The sequence below is a fragment of the Mirounga angustirostris genome, unplaced genomic scaffold, assembly GCF_029215605.1.
Source record: "Mirounga angustirostris isolate CCGP_5_RB_7025 unplaced genomic scaffold, mMirAng1.0.hap1 SCAF_11, whole genome shotgun sequence".
NCBI classification, from domain to species: Eukaryota; Metazoa; Chordata; class Mammalia; order Carnivora; family Phocidae; genus Mirounga; species Mirounga angustirostris.
Genome location: NW_026991719.1, coordinates 96,164,728 through 96,188,910, shown reverse-complemented (window position 1 = coordinate 96,188,910; position 24,183 = coordinate 96,164,728). Strand labels below are relative to the sequence as shown.

At 38.4% G+C, this 24,183-nt stretch overlaps 1 protein-coding gene across 2 annotated transcripts in view; it reads right to left on the bottom strand.

Moving 5' to 3' along the window:
- Window positions 1-24,183, bottom strand: part of WDR44 (WD repeat domain 44) — a 78,435-nt gene that overhangs the window by 36,853 nt on the left and 17,399 nt on the right. For both annotated transcript variants that reach the window (XM_064574496.1, XM_045881825.3), the window contains exons 2-4: window positions 12,334-12,367; window positions 5,787-5,861; window positions 103-739 (exon numbers count right to left, since the gene is read on the bottom strand). In XM_064574496.1, the coding sequence (XP_064430566.1) occupies window positions 103-739; window positions 5,787-5,861; window positions 12,334-12,367 (746 nt within the window). The remainder of the gene's footprint in view (window positions 1-102; window positions 740-5,786; window positions 5,862-12,333; window positions 12,368-24,183) is intronic.

Genomic DNA, 24,183 nt, shown 5'->3' with positions numbered 1-24,183 from the left:
CATCGATGTGGTTGTATACAGCATAAACTGAAACAAAACCAGAAAGTCAGTTTCAACTCCAAAATCTCTCCACAAAAAGTTATTTCTCAATTAAATACTTGCCGTCTAGATCAGGCGTTTTAAGGGCCTCAAACTCCAATTCACTTTTCTTTTTTCTTGGTGGTGGAGCAGGTCGAGATGGAGGCGGGGGCCTAGGAGGTGGGAAATTAGTTGGAGGGGGAGGGCGTGCTGGAACAGGCTTCTTTGTACTAGCCACAATGTCAGGTTCTGGAGTAAGCTGTCTTGGGGGTTTGGCGGGAGCCACTTCTTCCATGGCAGCAAAATCTTTAGTAGATGAAGAGTTTGAGGACACAGGTTCTAGAACATCACTTCCTTTGACTTCCATGGCTTCTTTGTTCAATACTTCTGTTTCAGTTTCAGGCACATTATGCTGCTCAGTTGAACTTATTTCAGTTAACTTAGTGATTTCATCTACTGACTTCTCATAGGTGTCATCAGAAGGAAAACATCTTTTTGATTCTAATTCAGTTTCTTCAATTGCATTCTGACTCTCTGCCTTTTTGGAATCTTCCTGTAGTACCTGATCTATGGCTAACAGTCCAGGTATATTGCTAAGATCTGTTCCAGCTACAAGAGAACTGCCAGTAGCCTGGTCAGAGTGTCCCTTTCCTTTGGAATCCGACGAGTCATCTTCCAGCTGTAGTACTTTCTGACTCTCCTCAATAATGCTTTCAATAATCTGATGAAAGGTTAAAAAGCAGTTTTTAAAAAATGAAGCTATTTACACGAACATAACAGCTAATCATTTACATAGTACTTACTATGTGCCAGGGAATGTTCTTAACACTTTACATTTTTAATCTTTACAATAACCATATGAGACAGCACTCTTAATATCATCATTACACAAATGAAGGAACAAAGATACAGAGGGATCAAGTGATTTGTCCAAGGACAAAGAGCTAGTAAGTGATAAGTTGGCAAAAATCCTGGGAATTTGGTTCCAGAATCTGAACTCTTAACCATTATAATAGGGAATCTGTTAGTATGTATAATTACAAAAGTTCAACCAACCCTGTAAAATAAAGTTCAGACCTAAATTCACATTCAGACTCTTCATGTCATTGTTCATTTACATACTTATGTCAAGTTAGTTACAGTAATAACCTACTGCTTTGTAACCATGAGAATCAAAACCACCTAGCACAAGAATTCGAATTGTTTAGTTCTGAACTCAAGCCTAAAACAGAAAAAGCCAGCAGATGCAGGGAGATTAACATTCTTAAACAAACTACACCTAATACTCCACTATTCAGAGAAATGCTAGGACCGCGAAAAGAGTTCAAACACTCAGCTCACCTTGCCTTTTCCCTGTTTTCTTTCTTTTCTGTAGCTGAAAAATACAGATGGGATTTCTATATCTTCTACTAACATTTAGAAGAAAAGATATTTTCTACCTAGTACTGTCATTATTACCACATAAAATCTCCCAGTCCACTTATCTTTCCACCATGCCCAACCATGGATGACTTCTGCTTTCTCAATTCCTTGGCTCCAGAAAGTTAACAGAACGTGTCACACAGCCGTCCTGATCAGGCTTACCACAAATTCATGCTGACCTGAACTGGACATGACTGCTGCTCAGGGATACTCCTCCCTGATTTCCCAGCATAGTCCACAAAATGATTTTTCTCAACCTTCAAACCTTTAGCCTAGTCTCTCTTTTTTTAAGATTTAATTTATTTGGGGTGCCTGGGTGGCTCAGTCGTTAAGCGTCTGCCTTCGGCTCAGGTCGTGATCTCTGGGTCCTGGGATCGAGGCCCGCATCAGGCTCCCTGCTCAGTGGGAAGCCTGCTTCTCCCTCTCCCACTCCCCCTGCTTGTGTTCCCTCTCTCGCTGTGTGTCTCTCTGTCAAAGAAATAAATAAAATCTTAAAAAAAAAAGATTTAATTTATTTATCTGAGAGAGAGAGCATAAGCGGGAGGGAGGGGGGTGGGGGGAGTGGCAGAGGGAGAGGGAGAAGCAGGCTCCCCACTGAGCAGGGAGCCCGACATGGGGCTGGATCCCAGGACCACCTGAGTGGAAAACAGATGCTTAACCAACTGAGCCACCCAGGCACCCCTTACCTTAGTTTTAATCACACTTTTAGCACAGGAATATTAACTAGAATCCACCTACTTTGTCAACTCGGTGGTTACTGAGCACTGAGAACCTTAGTGATAACAGAAGCCAGTGGGTTTAAGAATGAGTAAGAGGTGACAACATAGAGACAGCCAGCACAATCAATGTTTTCAAAAAGCTTGGCCATAAATGGAAGAGGCCGCAAGAAAGTGATCCAGCATTTTTACAAGCTGAGGGGAAGGAGCCAATAGAAAGTAAGATAACAAAGTTCTGGAGAGGAAAAGAATTAGGCCAGTACACGTATTTTCTATTTAATCATCACACAGGCCTTGAGGCAGCTAGATTATCTCCCTTCTACAGAAACAAGAATCTGAGGTAAAGGCATTAAGAATTTTGTCCAAGAAAAAAAAAATTTTTTTTGTCCAAGGTCCCACAGCTAGTAAACTACAAAGTCAAAACTGAAATCCAGGTTTTTCTCAGAAATCCAGCATTTTGTATATTACACCATGCTACTTTGGACAGGGAAAAAAAATAATACTAAGTTCTCAGACTTGAAAAAGGCAAAAGATGAAAACAAATTTGCAGGTAAGGGAAGTGAGAGCAGATGAAAAGGAGTAAATACAGGCTTCTTAGTCTCTAATGTCTACGTGCAGTCAGAAACAAGGTTATCTGCTGAAAGCAAGCAGGATACATGTGGGCGCAGTGAGCATGAAGTGACTGTAAAGGTCCGAAATAATCACTATGCATAATGGAAAGGCTAATGCCAGAAGAGGGATTAAAATGAGGTTAAAAATCACAAGTCTTCCCCAATCCCTTATCCTTTCACTGAACTCCTATCAGTCTTACCATTCACTACAGTATGAACTATAATATAAACACAAAGTAGTATATAGGCTAGCTCTATATAAATACTTTCTCCATAGCAGATAATTAGCTTTTGAAACACAAGGCCCATATTCTCTCCCTCTTGATATGCCCTCATAGCACCTACGTATAGTACCTAACCCTGTATTTTTTTTTTTTTCTGGGTTTCAGGAGGTAGCAAACAGGGAAAGACCAAGAAAACAGTGCGAATCAAGACCAACATAGAGATGAACATGCTAAAGCAACTGTTAGCTTCACATCGCCTCCCTGCTTCAAAAAACTCACTGATTTTCCAGTGACTGTAAAATAGAAACCAGATGTTTTAGTATGACATAAGAGGCATTTCCATAGTTTGGCCCTAACTTTGGACTCTAGTCTGATTTGCAACCATTCTGCACATCTCTCTTCTCCATGCCTTTGGTTATGCCTTTCAACTCTCATCTTTGCCTGCCCAAATCTTACCCATTCATCAAGAACTAGCTCAGATGTTACTTCCTCCATGAGGTCTTCCCCCTTCCTATCCTTAAGCAGTAAGTCAAGTCTCCCTTTCTGTTCTTATAATAGTTTGTAAGTATATGGACACTTTACATTCAGTTTTGTGTTTAACTAATTTCCTCTACTAAAACATAAGCTCCTGGGGACAGGGACTGTGTCCTGCCTGGAGCGGTGTATATCCCCACAGGCTTTATCTCATTCATATGTGATACTTAAATCAACTGAAAAGACTAGAATTTGAAAAGTGAGACCTAGTCTTAAGCTTCAATCAATTGCTCCATAATGTTTACTATTTTTTCAGTTTCTAAAGTCTCCTTAAAAATCATTTTTAGCCACCATTACTTACCCTAAGAAAAATTTCTTAAAAAGGAAAAGAAAAACTCTAGTGGAAAAAATAGAAACATTTCAAGTTTTCAACAATAAAAATGGCTAGATGCATTGTAATATACTTGCCTGATAGAAACTGACACATCAAATGAAAACTGAGTATTGAAATTGTATAGAAATATGATGAAAACTAATAATGGTAAGAGGAAAAAGTAAAATATAGAATTCTATCTACACTATTATTAGTCAAAGAAAACCAAAACAAAACAAAAATGCATGCAAATGGGTGAGACCCAGAAAGGAATGCTGAAAAATTAAGACAGCTGTTTGTTACAGTGTAGAACTGTGGGCAACTTCTGATTTAAAATGAAAAAAAAAATGGTATTACTTTTGTTATCTTATTTATGCTGATACACAATACCATTTCTCCCCCAAAAATTCCTTCTGAGGGAAAAAAGTTGATCAATATTAAAATACAGAGTCCAGGGGCGCCTGGGTGGCTCAGTCGGTTAAGCGTTTGCCTTCAGCTCAGGTCATGATCCCAGAGTCCTGGGATCAAGTCCTGCATGGGGCTCCTTGCTCAGCAGGAAGCCTGCTTCTCGCTCTGCCTGCTCCTCCTTCCCGCTGGTGCTCACTCATTCACTCTTTCAAATAAATAAATAAAATCTTTTAAACACACACACACACACACACATATATATATATATATGTTGGGTTCAGCATTGGACTTTTTTTTTTTTTTAAGATTTTATTTATTTATTTGTCAAAGAGGGAGAGAGAGAGAGCACAGAAGAGGGAGTGGCAGGCAGAGGGAGAAGCAGGCTCCCTGCCGAGCAAGGAGCCCGATGTGGGACCCGATCTGGGATCATGACCTGAGCCGAAAGCAGACGCTTAACCAGCTGAGCCACCCAGGCGTCCCTTGGCATCGGACTCTTGATTTTGGCCCAGATCATGATCTTAGGGTTGTGGAATGGGGCTCCACATTTGGCGTGGAGTCTGCTTGATTCTCTCTCCTCCTCCCCCCTCTTTCTCCCTCCCTAATAAAATAAAATAAAATAACACTTAAAATATGGAGTCCATTAAATTTATAAATTCTGTAAGGGTAGAACAATGGATCTTTTATCGAGGGCGATTTTGCCCAGCACTCCTCCCCAGACATTTGGTGATGTCTGTAAGACATTCTTAGTTGTCATGATAGGGTGCGGGTAGGGAGGAATCTATTGACATCTAGTGGGTAGAAGCCTGGGACGCTGCTAAATATCCTACAATGCACAGAAAAGTCTCTCCTTCCCTCCGCAACAAAAAAATTATTTAGCCCAAAGTGTCACTATTGAGAAACTCTGGGATAGAGAAAGTGTCATGTTGCTGGTCTCCAGAAACCCACTGGCTAGAACAGGGCCAAGGGCACAGAAAATACTCACAAGTAGTGTAACTGAATGAACACACAGCATCCTTTCTCCTTGGGTTTTATCCTGATACTGTCAACTACCCATTGTCAAAATTTTTATCTTGTGCTCAGTCTCTTCTAGTAAATCAAACTCTGAAGCTTTAAAGCATCAATTATTTAAAAGGTATCAAAGGCACTATCAGAGTAATGACTTCTTGTAACCTCTAACTCCTAAAGACATCAGAATTTGCTGCACTGAGCTTTTCAATACCTTTAACTCTTGGTAGTAACTTCAAGAATAGCTACAGCTTATTCTAATAAAAAAAAAGGCATAAAAAATAAAAATACATTATAAAACATTTTTTCAAAATACTGTTTCAAGGAACAATTATGGATTAGTTTGCTTATGAAATGACCTCTAAAAAGCCTGACGTGTCTTCAATCTCAAACTCAAGATTCAAGGAACATTTACTGAACATCACCAAGTACAAAGCACTATACTAAAAGAATATAGAAAATTTTTCACTTTAAATACATGCTATACATATATATGACATCTGTTAAACTAATGCTGACATTATATCTTACCAACCTTTTTAGACACATCTTGTTTCAATTCTTGTACAGGAGACTCATTTCCAACTTTGTGTGCAGTACTCTCAGTTTCCTATATTAAAAAGAAAAGAAAAAGAGATCAAATGATGACCAATCTTTTCTTTAAAATTGTTTAAGATGGGTACAAATGAGGGCGCCTGGGTGGCTCAGTTGGTTAAGCAACTGCCTTCGGCTCGGGTCATGATCCTGGAGTCCCGGGATCGAGTCCCACGTTGGGCTCCCTGCTCATCGGGGAGTCTGCTTCTCTCTCTGACCCTCCCCCCTCTCATGCTCTCTACCTCATTCTCTCTCTCAAATAAATAAATAAAATCTTTAAAAAAAAATTAAAAAAAAAAATAAGATGGGTACAAATTAGAAAACACAGCATTAATAAAGCAAAGGCCCATAAAGGGCTTAGATGTTTGTCTAAGGAAAGATGCCCAGATATTTTATGCAAAGTGGGACAATGTGATTTGTATAAGGTTACCAGTCAGCAATTTTCTATATTTCTACAGCAATAGGTTATTTTCTAAATGTGCTCATCTTTTTAACATTAAAAACTGTACAGGAAGATAAAAACTACCAAGTACTCTGTAGCTTAAAAAGATGAAGGATTTAAAGCAAAGGGTTGAATCAGAATTGCTATTTTTCCCAGAGTATTGCTCCATAAATATGCATAAATATAAAAGTACATAATGCAGAAAACCACATTCAGAGAATAGTTGTCTTAAAAATGCTACATGCTTTAGATGAAAGGAATCAAGACACCAGAAGTTAAAGTCCCCCAAACAGTAACAGAAGAAATTAAACCCACCAAAAATACATATATATCTACGTATACATTCATATACACATACGTACATATATATATATATTTGGGAGGTTAGAGAAGGTAGAAACGGATACGGCTTTTCTGCTGGAAAAAAAATTCTGGTAAAATAAGACAATTATACATTTGCAAATGTAAACATAGTATTCACCTCCATCCTAAATTGTCATTATGTTTACAGAAGTATAACAATTTGAATGCTAGTAATGATACTGAGAAAAAAAACTTTTCATAATTTTTGGTACACGTCACAGAGTTAAAGAAGGTCACAATAACCACTTTTGACAGATAAGCAACCTAAGGCACATAACGATGTGTGTTAAGTATCAAGGTAGCACTTATACAAATATTAGGATATGATCATGATAGGTGCTGTGATAAAATTACTCCAGATCAATATAATGCTGAAGACTTAATGTGCTAGAGAAATTTCTGTAGAACTTCTGATCTCTTCAAGCTGAAAAGTTGTTTCATGGAATTTTAAGTGTCAGGTAAAATCCAAACTCTACCACAACCCATGAGGGCCTATATCTTTGACATCTTCTATATTTCTCACCTCCCTTGTCCATCACAACCCCACAACCACACTTCGGCTAACTGGATGGTTCTTTACCATCCTTAGGGTGATAGCTCAAGTGTTATCACATTAGAAAAACCTTCCCTGACCACCTTAAAATAGCCTTACCTGCTTAACTGTCTATCACATTATCTGTTTCTTCATTGTACTATCTCCATCTGAAACGACTCTGTTTACTTGCTTATATTTTTGTCTCTTCCCTGCCCCACTAGAATGTAAGCTCCATGAGAGCAAGGGCTTTGTTCTATCTACCACTATGTACCCTGTACACCTAAAAGAGTGCCAGGCAAAAGTAATCATTTCTAAATGAATGTTGAATAATGCATGGCTCTGGCTTTTCTTCAGTAAATACACATATCTTAAGTTTATATATCTTTAATCAAATCCTGGTTTTAAACTAAAAGAAAAAGAACTCTAATCAAAACCAGTAAGTAGTAAGATAATCTTGACAAGATGAAGGAGAGAGAATAGTTGAAAGGCTGATGGTCATTAAGGACAGTTAATGCATATTAGAGAAACACCTTCAACTGTCTTACGAATTAACTATATTTATTCAATTATCCTCCAATAACTGTTCATTAGTAGGAAAATCAGAAGCACTATACAATATTAATTCCATGGGTATGTTCCCGAAATTAACCTAAGCAAAAATACACACTAGTAATTCCTGTACCTCAATTTAATTTGTTTGAATTAAGTACTTACAACCATCACAGATTAACATTCTCACACTGATCAAAACTGGAAGCAGTGGTTAGGCTTCTATTTTATTTAACTTTAACAAAACTCTCTTGGACTTTGAACCTTTGAAAGGTATCAACCTCTACAAGGTAAACTGTGGTTAAGTCACAAGCTTAATGGGGCGATATGGCACCTACCAGAGGATCTAATCTCTAGAGAAGTTAATCAGAAGGTTTCTTAGTAAAACCTGATTTAGTGCATATATAGTCATCTATGATTCTCTCTCAGTGATGTCTAAGGTCCAGGTCCTTCCCCTAGCACCTTGATCAGGCTGTGGAGGTAAAGCAATGGAAGCCAAGAATGTGCCTGCAGACAACGAACACCAACTCAGACTTCAGACACTCCTCATTTATTACCTACTTTTGGAGATGGGCTGCCGCATTACTAAAGTACAGGGCCTACCAAATCCCAGCTTCCCACCATCAGGCCGTTTCTTTAACCCATGCCTATCACAACCTCAGAAATACACTTAAGAGGTATGGTAGCGGGGGGCGCCTGGGTGGCTCAGTCAGTTCAGCGTCTGCTTTCAGCTCAGGTCATAATCTCAGTGTCCTGGGATCGAGCTGCATTGGGCTCCCTGCTCAATGGGGAGTCTGCTTCTCCCTCACCCTCTGCCCTTCTCTTCCTCCCCCTCTCCCCACTGCTCATGCACTCTCTCTCAAATAAACAAATAAAACCTTTTTAAAAAAGAGAGATATGGTAGGATCATTCAATTTCTAGCACTTCACTCCACTGTTTCCCTCCATCTCTGTTGGATATTAGAGAGCTGCTTGTACCCTCTTCATAGTATTCAGTTCTACAATTTGAGCTTTTTAATTTTAATAAGCACATCCAACAAAAAAAATCATTTTCACAAATAATTTGTATAAAAGTAATCTACACTTGGGGCGCCTGGGTGGCTCAGTTGGTTAAGTATCTGCCTTCGGCTCAGGTCATGATCCCCGGGTCCACGGATCGAGTCCCGCATCCGGCTCCCTGCTCAGCAGAGAGTGTGCTTCTCCCTCTCCCTCGGCTGCTCCCCCTGCTTGTACTCTCTTTGTCAAATAAATAAATGAAATCTTCAAAAAAAAAAAAAAAGTAATCTACACTCTAGGAAATTTTCATTATTATCTACTAAAGCTAAAAATTCAGTTATTAAAAAATTCAGGTCACTTCTAGTTTTTACTAGTGAGGAAGGGAAAGCTATTAACAGTGACTAAAGTGAAATTTTATGTATTTACTTATTTACTTTTTAAAGTTTATTTATTGTTTTTATTTTTTGGTAATCTCTACCCCCAACATGGGGCTCAAACTCATGACTCTTAGATCAAATAAGAGTCGCATGCTCTTCCGACTGAAGCATCCAGGTGCCCCAAAAGTGAAATTTTAAAAAACGTTTTAGAGATGTGACCCCTACTCTCTTTTGGTGAGAAGAGGAAAAGAAAAAACCACCAAGAAACAACTTTTAAATAGTGGTCACGTCCGTCCATTGATTCCTATCAACACAATCCCTTTGTCCAAGTCTCAAGTCTTGACATTCTAACTGCCTCTTAACAGCTCTCTCTGCACTTAGTCTTTCTTCCAAACTATCTCCCACCCTTCCACCACTTAGCTTAATTCCCCAGCAAAAAAACTCTGAAGAGCACAACTGTTAAGACATATAAAAATGGACTTTTAAAATGTCTTGCTTCATGGGATGCCTGGGTGGCTCAGTTGGTTAAGCATCTGCCTTCAGCTCAGGTCATGATCCCGGGGTCCTGGGATCGAGTCCAACATCGGGCTCCTTGCTCAGCGGGGAGCCTGTTTCTCTCCTCTGCCTGCCGCTCCCCCTGCTTGTGCATGCTCTCTCTCTCGCTCTCTCGCTCTGACAAATAAATAAATAAAATCTTTAAAAATAAATAAAATGTTTTGCTTCAAAATTTTAAAGCCCAGAGTTCTTTTTTTAAAGCTTTTATTTATTTATTTATAGGAAAGTGGGGGGCGGGGGGAGAGAGAGGGACAAGATGACTCCATGCAGAGCCTGTGGGGCTCAATCCCACGACCCTAAGATCATGACCTGAACAGAAACCGAGTGTCGGAAGCTTAACCGACTGAGCCACCCAGGTGTCCCAAAGCCCAGAGTTCTTAAGCTGACATTCGAGGTTCATCGAAATCTGGCCCCACTTTACTTTTCCATCATTTCACTGCTAAAACATTTACACAGGTCACACAAGTCTTTCAATGCTCCCAGCAAATTCTATACCTTTGCATATTAATGAGCTCATACTATTGCCTAACATACAATGCTTTCCGGATTTTTTTCTATCTGCCTATGCAGATCTCTCCCAATTTTCAAAGCCCAACACAAGTTCTACCTCTTCCCTGAAACTTTTCTCTGCTATTCCAGGTACCTACGCTCTCCTGTTGTTCTATCTCCCCCTTCCTCCTCCAAACTCCTTGGAGCACTTAAAGTCTATTCTGTTCTACAAACACCAGTATCTCATACACATCCCTCTTCTGTGAGACTGTAAAATCATAAAAACTCAGGACAATACCAAACTTTTCTTCGGATTGCTTAATATCAATAGATACGCTGTTATACATGATATGCACTCAATGGTCTGAGTACATAGTCTGAATACCATAGACTACTATTTAATAATAAAAAGGAATAAACCATTGATACATGCAACAATTTGGATCTCAATCCTTTGGGCCAGTCTCAAAAGGTCACACACTACATGACTGCATTTATAGGATATTCTCAAATGACAACATTACAGAAATGGAAAACAGCTTAGTGGCTGCCTGGGGTTAGGGATGATGTGAGGGAGGGGGTGGGTGTGACTTTATAAAAGGGTAGCACAAGGGAGACCTTTACGGTGATGAAAAAGATCTGCATCTTGTGGTGGTAGTTACACAAATACTTATATGTAATAAACTGAAGCAAAACCATAAACTCATATTGTACCAATGTCAAATTTCTGGTTTTGATATTGTACTACAATTAAGATATAACCACTGAGTGAAATGGATGACGGAGACACGGGAGTTCTCTGTACTACGTTTCCAGCTTCTTGTAATCTGTAATTATTTCAAAATAAAAAGTAAAAAAGAACAATATCCAATTTTGTGTTTATTTACTAAATATGTATATTTTCTATCTAATTTTATTCAAGTTAAGCACAATCTATAGTTACTGAGATAAAATAAATTTCACAAATCTATTTTCTTGTAACCTATAAATATCTTAGAGCTAAGTGGCTTTTAAAACCTACAGGCATAAACAGCAATTGTCTCTGGATATGGGGACTGGGAGGTGGAGGATGAGGAACGAGAGGGAAGCTACATTTTCAACCATCTACTTTTTGTACTGAGCAAATTTTAACCATGTCCATGCATTATTTTTAAAAATTGTTTTTATCAAATAAATACGAGAACTTTTATAAAATACAAGGAATGAAGAATTATGATATAACCTTTCTTAAGCACTCAGTTTAAGAAAAAGAACATTACCATTAGCTTTCAATCTCTTGCATAGCCTTCTCCATTTTCATTACATTCTTTCTCCCTCAGAGATGACGGATACCTTGAATATTGTGTTTATTATTCCCTTGCTATTCTTTATAGTTTTACTGTGTTTCTATCTCTAAACAACATATTCTTTCATTTTTCATGTTTTTGAACTTAATATAAATGGAATCTTACTGTATGTATCTTACTGTGACTTTTCTCCTACTCAACACTTTGGTGCTGAAATTCATCTATGTCATTGCATATAACCAATTCATTCATACCTACTGCTATAGACTATGCCATAAGACCATACCACAACTTAACAAAGAGATCAGTATCCAATGTGTATAAATAGAAGGTAGGAACACTGGTACTAAAAAAAAAAATACAGCACGTTTGAGATTATACATACATTATATACAGATATACTCAAACATACACACAGTGTATACTCTATTTGATGTAAATAGTTCTGTTTGGTGAAATTCTTGGGACTTAAAATAGCTCTCATAGCATAATGTCTCAATACCAAACCCCTTTACTTGGAGCTAAGGCTGGGATTGATTTTTATATAGAGTGGATGACACCAAAGCATGTGCCCATACAAGTGTTTTGGTTAGTCCACATTTTTGTCATGCAAGTATTATTTTCTCAATTAACATACACATGTATTTTATAGTATTCTTCTATTCCAAAAATTACAAATTAGTGGAAATCTAAAAAAATTTACAGTCCCTTCCTTATAGCACAATATTTGTTATTTCTAGAGTACCCAATCACACCTAGTAAGATACAGGGACAATATTATTTAGCAAAAAATAAGTAACAGCAAAAGCAAGAAAATGAAGATTTACATAAAACAGTAAAATGAATGAGAAGTGTACACAACTTGTAGAAATATAACTCTCAGAAAACACAACTTACCTTTAATGTTGAAATCCCAACCTTTCCTGGAGACCTGTACAGAAATAAAAGGAAGGTGTTGAATAGTGGAAGCAAGAAGGGAAATATTTCTATACATTTATTAAAGAGAAGCCCACATTTAAAAAAAACATTTATATAGTTTGTGACTGAAAAGTCTTCTGTGCATATAGAAAGTGTAGAAAACATAAAAAAGTAGAGAAGAAAATACAAGTGACCCATAATCCTACAATCTAGAGATCTGAGTATGTACCTTTTGTCTTCCCAAATACTTATGATGTATACTATAATAAGCATCCTTGTAAATAAAATTTTGTGCTCTTCCATGATAAATTTCTTTTTTAAGATTTTTTTTTAAATTTATTTGACAGACAGAGACACAGTGAGAGAGGGAACACAAGCAGGGGGAGAAGCAGGAGAGGGAGAAGTAGGCTTCCCGCCGAGCAGAGAGCCCGATGCGGGGGCTCGATCCCAGAACCCTGGGATCATGACTTGAGCAAAAGGCAGACGCTTAACAACTGAGCCATCCAGGTGCCCCCATGATAAATTTCTTTAAAATAAATTTTAGGAGGGCGCCTGGGGGCTCAGTCGGTTAAGCTTCCAACTCTTGACTTCAGCTCAGGTCATGATCTCAGGTTCGAGATCGAGCCCCCAGTAGGGCTTCACATTGGGCGTGGAGTCTGCTTAAGATTCTCTCTCTCCCTCTCCCTTCGCCCCTCCCCTCCCAGGTCATGTGCACTCTCTCTCTAAAAATAAGTAAATCTTAAAACAAAAACCAAAACAAACAAAAAAAACCCAGTAGCTATATAAAATAGTGCCCACCATTTAATTGTATCACCTGGACAATATTACTTCATGTTAACAAAGGACAATTTCCAGAAATGAAAAATATATTCCCAATTATTTGACTTCCCTGGCAAACCTATACTGCTATGTAACAAAATCCTCTTTATCCAGAGGTAATTAGGGCCAACGCTATTCCGATTTTTAAAAAAGGAAAAAAGAGGGGTGCTTGGTTGGCTCAGTAGGTTAAGCCTCAGACTCTTGATTTTATCTCAGGGTGGTGAAATCAAGTCTTGCATTGGGTTCCACCCTCAGGGGGAGTCTGCCTCTCTCCTTCTCCCTGTCCCTCCCCCTGCTCATTCAAGCACCCTCTCTCGCAAATAAATAAATCTTAAAAAAAAAAAAAAAAGCCACACAAAGGATGTCTAGAACAATATAAGTGCAATCAAAGCAAAAATAAAAACAAAACACCTTGAAGAGGCTTGAATTTCTATGTGGCACATATTCTGAATGCCAATTAGGGAAAAAAAAAATTACCTGCCTCAGAGGTGTAGCAGCAAGATGAAATAAGATTAAAAAAAACTTAAGCCCCATATGAGGTAAAGAAGGGAAGAAAAAGAAAATCTACCTTCCCCATGACCCTCACTTTGAGAAATCTGACCAGGTTTTTTTAGCTGTCAAAGAAAAAAAAAACAGAATGGGGAGCCACATTTATCTGTTATGTAACAGATTTCATAAAGAACACTTTCTGACTGTTGATTCACAGGATCTAAATTACAGGCCAATTGTTGACACACATGGAAATATTCCAGATTGATTCTAACAGGACTTTACATATAGCCATGTACAAACTATAAAGAGTAATTTATTACTTCCTTTTGAGAGCCATGGGGACATAGTGAAAAGAGCAAGAGCTTTCAAGCATATGGGCCCTGCTTAAATAGTCTTTATACCATTTACTCTACATGTGACCTTGACCAAATCATTTAATTTCTCCAAGCCTCAATCTCCTCTGTAAAAAGGTAAAAGCACTCTACTTCACAGAACTTCTGTAAGGATTAAGTGAGAGCCATGGGCACGCAGAGTAAGTGGGAGTTTCTTCAGCAGCATTAAATTGCTTCATCGAAACTCAAAAATGATGAGCTTCAGCAAGTTTCTCCAAGATACTTTGGCAGTTTGTCAGCGGTGGGGAGCCTGAGACCAATTTCTGAACACAGAAAAGATACCCTACAGGTTATCAAACTCCAGCCCACTTACCAACAGGGAATGTGAAAAAAGTCAGATTATATTGAACTGGTGATTAAAATGGGATCTGGCTTACGTTCTGTGATGCCATTAAACAAAAAACTAATAACAAAAGACACTCATGTTTGACATATATTTTAAATGTTACGAAGTTGTTATGGTCTTGGTAGGCAGTAAAACGTTTCAGACTACTATACCTTCTTCTAGGCTAATCAAGCCTAAAATTGTCTTTACCAGGGTAGCCTGTAACACCAGAATTCTTTTGTGATTCATTTTTTGAACCATTTATAGAACATTGGCATCTAATAAAAAGTGAAAGCCCATTTGTAATTTGTGAAGTTGGCTAAAATGATTTGTATCATGTGCCAAGATGAGAAAAGAACAATTCGTTTCACCCTAAGAAACAGTAAATCATTATTTAGTATTCCCACAGGAAGTGTTCCTAATGGGGCATTGTAATAATAATAAAACAATGGCCATCATTTATTAAGCATGTGACCAAAACCTTGCTAAGACTTGACTTGTTTTAGCTTCTTTTGTCCTCACAACTTTCCTATGAGGTAGTTTTATTACCTTCCCTATTTTACACAACAGAACAATTGAGGCTTGGGTCAGATTAGATCATTTAAATTGCACTGTTAATAAATAGTAGGGCCAGAATTAGACCCCAGGCAGTCTGATGCTAAGAGTCCACTCTCTAAAATACTTTGCAATATTGCCTCCTTTCTGGGTAAGGTCTTAAAAGATGATGATTATGAAAATATCCTACCTAATCGGCGCTATGAATGAACCCCAAAGTAAAGGCAATTAGTGCTGCTTCTTGGGTTGGACTAGATGGATTAAGTCAAAAGCTCTGAATCCTGATCTGCCTTTTACCACTACAATTAACACCTAATTGATTTGGCACTGCTAGGAAATGAAACAATGAAATGTTTTATATATAAAATTTCAAGAGAGATGAAGCTTCTCTTTTAGTGTCAAACTTCTGGAAGTATTTTAATTATTTTTTAATTTCCATTTCAAAAGCTTCTTGTAAGTAAATACATTATAGGCTAAGCCTTGCCATTTCAGTAATCTTTCCCTTGAAAATACCTTCTTAAACAAAAGATATAAAATTTTCCCTTTCTTACTGACTCAGAGTAATTATGCTCAAATATCACACTACATTTTAATATAGTAATGCCCTGGAGGGACATTTATTTGCAGGTAATTTATTTGTCTTCACACTACAGGACCCTAGGCTATCATGCTTGGAATGTCTGTTTTACAGTTTGAATCTCTTTCCTCAATTTAAGTGGTCATTTTAATTGGTTACTTCTTTTTTTTTTTTTAAAGATTTTATTTATTTATTTGAGAGAGAGAGAATGAGAGAGAGCACATGAGAGTGGGGAGGGTCAGAGGGAGAAGCAGACTCCCTGCCAAGCAGGGAGCCTGATGCGGGATTCGATCCAGGGATTCCAGGATCATGACCTGAGCCGAAGGCAGTCGCTTAACCAACTGAGCCACCCAGGCGCCCTAATTGGTTACTTCTTACAGTTGGCCATGTGCCCGTCTTTAAAAGCTTCTCTCCTCATCCCCTTCTAATTTTTTTTAAAGATTTCATTTATTTATTTGTTTGTTTGTTTGTTTGAGAGAGAGAGAGCGCACGCACACACGCGCCAGCCCAAGAACAGGGAGTGGCAGGCAGAGGGAGAGGGAGAAGCAGGTTCCCCTCGGAGCAGGAAGCCCAACACAAAGCTTGATCCCAGGACCCTGGGATCATGAGCTGAGCCCAAGGCAGATGCTTAACTGACTGAGCCACCCAGGCAGCCCATCCCCTTCTAATTTTTGCTTCTAATCTGCATTGAGCTGGGAAACCAGGTTTTCAAAAATGGAATAGTATGCTAAGGGAAGAATCCAGAGATTCTGAGTGAGGGTCTCCCCATGAGAAGTTTTGTACACGACTTTACTGTGGACTTTGTGGCACTGTTTTTGACTGGCCAGAGACTGTTTAAGTGATTATTTTTTATTTTCAGCTGTACTGGAGAATCCATTACCAAAGAAGTGGCTGCCAGGTAAGGGAGGGGTCCCTAATCTTTGGTATCCCTGGATAACAGTTCAACTCTTCTGTTTCTCAGTCTCTAACTTCAAAGTAGAGAGAATAACATTATACTATTTCAGGGTGATTATGTGCTTAAAGGAAACAACTATTCATGTTCAAGTTTGGGGACAGGAGAAATGAGTGTCTAGAGATCAAGAAAATTAAATTCTACTCTAAGTTTTCCCAACAAACTAAGCTGCATGACCCAACAAACTAAGCCCCTTTTAAGCAGGAGTTTTTTAGAGTTCCTGTAATTTTAGGAAATTTTAAGACCCTTCATTAGTTCGGGAGTTGAAGATGTTAATTTATACCATGATTAATGATCTAAATTTTATACTCTGATTTCCCTTAAACTTGAGATATACTGTAGGAAACACTGACATAATCTAACACACACATATCCAGAAATGTCCAGTATTACTTTGATGCATCTAGTTAACTAGAAAAATATTCCTTCAAAATTTCTACAGATACTAAATATTATAAATTAGATTCTTTCTTTTTACAGGTTAAGGTCAGTAATTTTTTCCCAGAAAAAGTCTAAATGCCTACATAAAATAACTTTCACTGTACTCCACACAAGTGAAATCTTTAAGAACTTCTGAAGTGGGGCGCCTGGCTGACTTGGCTAGTAGAGCAAAGGACTCAATCTCAGGGTCCTGAGTCCAAGACCCACATTGGGTATGGAGCCTGCTTTAAAAAATCAACAAAACCCTCCGAAGTAACAGGTAGACATATTTAAGTATTGGTGGTATACCCCACTTAAATAAAACCTAACCAAAATGAGAGCTTCAAAAGTTCATTTTTTCATTTGAAAAATTTTATCATAGGGTATTTTTTAAATTTTTTTTCAAATATATTATTTACTTTTGACAGAGAGAGCACAAGTAGGCAGAGTGGCAGGCAGAGGGAGAGAGAGCAGCAGGCTCCCCGCTGAGCAGAGGGCCTGATGCAGGGCTCAATCCCAGGACCCTGGGATCATGACCTGAGCCGAAGGCAGATGCTTAACCAACTGAGCCACCCAGGCTCCCCAGTAGGGTATTTTTAAATGAAATATTTTCAACACATTTAAATATCTGATTGACAAAGCTTAATTTAAATAATCAATGTGCAAAAAATAATAAATGTGCTCCTTACGAAATTGAACAAAAATATAATTAAAAGCTCAACTTCCTTGATTACCTAATAGCATAAGAAAAACTTCCAACATACTAATACTAGTTTCAAACACAGAAAATCTTTGATTTTGCAAGTTTCTGAAATTGAAGACAATATACCAATGGCACTATTAAATTTAAACAGGAAAAACAAGCAATTTCTAAGACAGCTTCATAATAAAGTCTGCTGTAAAAAAAAGTATTGGTATTCTACTAAAAAAAAAACCCCACAGGGCTTACAGATCAAACATTAAAATTATTTTTACTGTGCTGCCACTTAGGTTTTGAATATAAATGCAATTTTCAAACTAGTGCTTCAGTAACTATCAATACAGATAGAATATCTTAGTTCATTTTTTTTTTTTTAGATTTTATTTGAGAGAGAGTGAGATCACAGAGGGAGAGGAGGAAGGAGAAGCAGACTCACTGCTGAGCAGGGAGCCCAATGCCGGGCTCGATCCTAGGACCTCGGGATCATGACCTGAGCCGAAGGCAGATGCTTAATGTAATGAGCCACCCAGGTGCCCCTCATCATATCCTGTTTTGTATTAGAAAGTTATTTTCATGTACTCGCTATGTTGAGTTTATACTAACAAAGTTCATGTTTGAATATAAAATAATGTGTGACAGATGCTTTCTCAAAGTCCCTATCCATTTAGCATTTTAATTATAGTTTTCCTTTTGCAGCTAGGGCATTTGTGTTTAGAACAATTCATTTTAATGTCTGCACAATATTATTTTTTTAATTCACATGGCTTCAAAACATTGCTTTGTTATTGTGCAAGACAGTATAGGAATTATTTTTCTTTTATAAACTTTGACTTGATCCAGCGATAGCCTTTACATACCTACAGCACAATTTCATTAGAATAATAAGGTCACTACTCCCTGGTAGGTGCCCAGTCACTAGACTTGGATCCAATGATAATAACTGCAACTTACTTAAAAATTGCTCACCAAGTTTCCATAGGAAGCACAATGTCCAATCCTTTATAAGCTCTGACATAATAATACTGCATTCAACACAATTTCAGTGAAAGCTTAACAAATACGCAAGCAACACGAAGCTGTATTAACCCTCTTAGATAGCTTGACTTTGGAACTTGCTAAACCTGACTCTCTAGTAATTTCAAGAACAGTACTCATTTAACTTTGGAAAAACAAAATCAATCTTACAGAAAATGCACAGCAGTAGGCTATTTTTTTAAAAGATTTTATTTATTTATTTGAGAGAGAGAATGAGATAGAGAGAGCATGAGGGGGGTAGGGTCAGAGGGAGAAGCAGACTCCCTGCTGAGCAGGGAGCCCAATGCGGGACTTGATTCCAGGACTCCAGGATCATGACCTGAGCCGAAGGCAGTTGCTTAACCAACTGAGCCACCCAGGCGCCCCAGTAGGCTATTTTTAAGAGATGTGGATGCACCATAACTGTGGATTTTCTGTCACAGGTGACAGAAGTGAGTATACCTATCTATTGATGTTACCTAGTGTTAAAGAAATTTACAGTAATTCTTTTCAAAATCCTAAAAGGTAAACAGAACAAAACCAAACCCCCAAATCCTAAAAGGATTTTTTAAAAATCACTCAAAAGGGAAGAATAATTTTTTTAAAAGATTTTATTTGAAAGAGAGAGAGTGCATGTTGGTGAGCTAGCAGGGGTTGGAGCATAGGAAGAGGGAGAAGCAGACTCCCCACTGAGCATGGAGCCCAACGTGGGGCTAGATATCCCAACCCTGGTATCATGACCTGAGCCAAAATCAGATGCTTAGCCAACTGAGCCACCCATGTACCATGGGAAAAATAATTTTTTTTAAGTGTTTGAAGGAAGCTTAAGAACCATTTAGACCAATGATTTCATTTCACATGTGAGGAAAATGAGGCTAAAGAAGGTGACATTAATCCATTTATTTAACATTTACATACTGCTTACCATATACGAGCACAGTGCTAAGCACTGGGTGTAAAACAGTGAACAAAGCCAACATGATCCCGACCCTCCCAGAGCTTAAGCTAAGATCAAAGGCCCGGTTAGGACTAGGACACGAGTCTCTTGGCCGATTCTAACAACCCATGCAGCCTGTGAACTTACCCTAATAATTCTAAAAACGCTTCATGGTTTCACATGGGTATGTAGCCAATCAAGTAAAACTGGCCACTTATTAAAGCCTTGATAATCCAAAGGATCACCACAAATTGCCCAGGGAAGACCTGGGGGGCCCAGAGACTGAAAGGGCACCATGACATCAATTTGGAAGTAGAAGGGCTAGAAGTTTAGCTACATAGTAAAATAACATAAACTGGAATCAGGAGATATGAGTTTTAGTCCTGAATCTGCTAGTAACAATGAATGTGACCATAAAAATACATTTTGGGGGAGTTTTTCCAACTTTTAATTGTGGCCATTTCAAATGTATACAAAACTGGGAGAATATCATGAACCCACATGTACAACATATTGACCATGTTCAATAATGATATCAATACTCCCCCACACCCCTGCCAGATTATTTTGAAGCAAATCCCAGCAATTGTTTTATTTTTACCCATAAATATGTTACGTATCTAAAAAAGACTTCTACTTAAAACATAACCAGGGTGCCTGGGTGGTTCAGATGGTTGAGCATCTGCCTTCAGCTCAGGTCATGATCTCCAGGTGCTGGGATCGAGCCCCATGTGGAGCCCCATATCAGGTTCCCAGCTCAGCGGGGAGTCTGCTTCTCCCTTTCCCTCTGCCTCTCCCCCTGCTTGTGCTCTGTCTCTGTCTCAAACGAATAAATAAAAAATCTAAAATATATATATATATAAAACATAACCACAATACTATTATCAAATTTAACAATACCCTATTATACACAGTCACAAATTCATATTGCCCAGATTGTCTCAATTACTTTTTACAGCTGGTTCCTTTCAATTAATATCCAGATAAGGTCCATGTGTTATAATCGGTTGATATGTCTCTCTCAATCAGTAGGTTCCCCTCCAATCTCTTATTTCTTGCAGTTCGTGTATTGAAGAAATAGGTTATTCATCCTGAAGAGGATTTTTAGGGCAGTGAAACTACTCTTTATGATACTATAATGAGGGGTACATGTCATTCATTTGTCCAAACCCATAGAATGTCCAACACCAAGAGTGAACCCTCAGGTAAACTATGGACTTTGGGTGATAATGATGTGTCAGTGTAGACTCATCAATTGTAACAAGTGTACCACTCTGGTGAGGGATGCTAATAATGTGGGAGGATATGCATGTGTGAGTGGGAGGAGGTAAATGGGGAATCTCTGTACCTTCCTCTCAATTTTGCTGCAAACCTATAACTGCTCAAAAAAAAACAAAATTGTCTTAAAAAACCAACCAAACAACAACAAAAGAAACTAGGTTGTTCATCCTGTAGAAATTCTCATGGCCTGAATTTTGGTGATTGCAACTCCACAATGCCATATCATAAAAAATATTTTAAAGGAAAACATGCAGAAGAAATTGGAGGGATGGGGGCGCCTGGGTGGCTCAGTCATTAAGCGTCTGCCTCGGCTCAGGTCATGATCCTGGAGTCCCAGGATCGAGACCGCATTGGGCTCCCTGCTCAGCAGGGAGTCTGCTTCTCCCTCTGACCCTCCCCCCTCTCATGCTCTCTATCTCATTCTCTCTCTCAAATAAATAAATAAAATCTTTAAAAAAAAAATTTAAAAAAAAATTTTAGAAATTGGAGGGATGGAATGGGCACATACCCAAAGAAAACTGCAAAAACCTATAAGAACAATATCACAAAGACTAGTGCTCAGAATGTGCTAGGATTTAAAAAAAAATCAGACACAGATTTTCTTTAATTTATATTCACAAGAACAACAAAAGGTACAGGTCTGCTTATATGTATAGACAAATAGTATAATGTAAAAGGCTGCCTCGAGGGGCGCCTGGGTGGCTCAGTCGTTAAGCGTCTGCCTTCGGCTCAGATCATGATCCCAGGGTTCTGGGATCGAGCCCCACATCGGGCTCCCTGCTCTGCGGGAAGCCTGCTTCTCCCTCTTCCACTCCCCCTGCTTGTGTTCCCTCTCTCGCTGTGTCTCTCTCTGTCAAATAAATAAATAAATCTTTAAAAAAAAAAAAAAAAAAAGGCTGCCTCGATTCTTTTTTTTTCCCCAATTAAGATTACTGATCGTCAAACTAGAAAAGGAAAACCAAATTGTAGAATGAGGAAACTGAATCCCAAAGCATTCAAGGAGGTAAAAAAAGTACCTAGATAATCTAAATGAGTTCAGTTCTCTTGTCCAAGACAAATTATACCCCAGCATACCCTGAGAATTTATACAGCTTACTCCCTTATCTAAAACCTTTAAAGAATCAGAGTCTGGAAGAATAAAATGAGAAAACACTCGATAGTCAACACTGGAAAGCAGGTAAATGTTAAAAACTATAAGCAGATTCAATCCTAAGCAAAATTCTTAAGCACATTGTTAAATGGTTTAAGGGCCCTAGGTGTGGGTAAAAGATAATCATTAATAGTCAGTAAGCATTCACAGAAAGCCTATCATATGAGATTAACCTAATTTCCTTTTCTGATAGGGTTACTGGCCTGGAATATAAAGGGAATACTGTACACATGCAAAAAAATCTGGATTTAAGCACTAAATTTTGTAATACTCACACAATATCCTTTTTTAAAAAAAAGATTTTATTTTTGGGGCGCCTGGGTGGTTCAGTTGGTTAAGCGACTGCCTTCGGCTCAGGTCATGATCCTGGAGTCCCTGGATCAAGTCCCGCATCGGGCTCCCTGCTCGGCAGGGAGCCTGCTTCTCCCTCTGACCCTCCCCCCTCTCATGTGCTCTCTCTCTCATTCTCTCTGTCTCAAATAAATAAATAAAATCTTTTAAAAAAAAAGATTTTATTTTTAAGTAATCTCTCTATACCCAATGTGGGGCTCAAACCCACAACCCTGAGATCAAAAGTCACATGCTTGACCAACTGAACAAGCCATGATATCCTTGTAGACAACAAAGAGATGTAGGCTAGAATATACTTATTAGGTAGGTTTGTAACTGGTTGAACATTACTCAAAGTATGCTGATTAATGGATCAATGAAAAACCATAAGGAACTATTAAATAATTTCTCCTGCGCTCTATCCTTCTTTTTTTTTTTAAGATTTTTTTTTAAAATAATCTTTACACCCAACGTGTGGCTTGAACTTACAACCCCGAGATCAAGGGTCTCATGCTCTACCGACTGAACCAGCCAGGCGCCCCTATTCTACTTATTCGTATTAACGTCTTGAATATGGACACTGATGGCATATCTACCAAATTTGCAGACAACAGAAAGTGGGAGGGATAGGGAATATACTAGCTGTCAAGACCCAAAAATATTTTAACACGTTAGAACAATAAGCCAAATCTTAACAGAATGCAATGTAGTAGGGATAATGGTAAAATACATGATTGGGGAGACATGACTTAACAACAAACCAGGTAAAAATATTTATTTTTGTTGATTGCTTAGACTCAGTAAAGGCTGTGATATGGCTGTCGAAAAAGTTAGTGTAATCTTAGGCTGAGTTAACAGAACTATTATGCCCAGGGCAAGGGGAGTGGTAAATTCTGATCTACTTCACACTGATAAGAGTATTGTGTACCAGGGATGCCTGGGTGGCTCAGTCAGTTAAGTGTCCAACTCTTGATTTCAGCTCAGGTCACAATCTTAGGGTCATGAGATGGAGCCCGGCGTCAGGCTCTGCACTAAGTGGGGAGTCTGTTTGAGATTCTCTCTCCCTCTCCCTCTGCCCCCCGCACCCCGCTCTCTCTCTCTGTAAAAAATATAAATAAGAATATTGTGTACCACTGGGATACCACATTTTAAGAGAAGCACTGATGAAACAGAACATATCTGAAAAAGAGAAACCAATTTAGTGAATGTTCTAGAAACCAAGTAGAATGATATATAGAACTAAGGATGCTAACCCGGAGAAGATAAGGAAGAAATGAATGCCTCTTTACTTTTTGGATTTGGGATTTATTTTGGAAAGTACAGGAAGTGAAACTTTGCATATAGTCTAATTTTCTCATTGAACATATTTTAATTTCCAAACTGTTACTTTATATTTGATATGTACAAAAAAAGTATATGTAGCATATGCATGTAATTATGAAGCATAACAAATAAAATGAACAGTGATTCACCATGTCACCTGAGAATGAGAATAGCATCAAGACCAGTACGGCTACTGTGTTGCTCTATTCCATCTGCTGCCTTCCCCTTAGAGGAAACCACTAGCCCAGATTTGATTTATTGTTCCCTTACTTTATTATTTAAAAATGTAAGGTATCGGGGCATCTGAGTGGCTCAGTCAGTGAAGTGTCTGCCTTCGGCTCAGGTCATGATCCCAGGGTCCTGGGATCGAGCCCTGCATGGGGCTCCCTGCTCAGTGGGAAGCCTGCTTCTCCCTCTCCCTCTGCCTGCTGCCCTGCCTACTTGTGATCCCTAAATAAAATCTTTAAAAAAAAAAAAATGCAAGGTATCCCTAAACAATACATTGTTAAGTTTCTGAGCTATTTCACTGATGCACAAAGAAAAAGTGTTGGACTCTAAAATA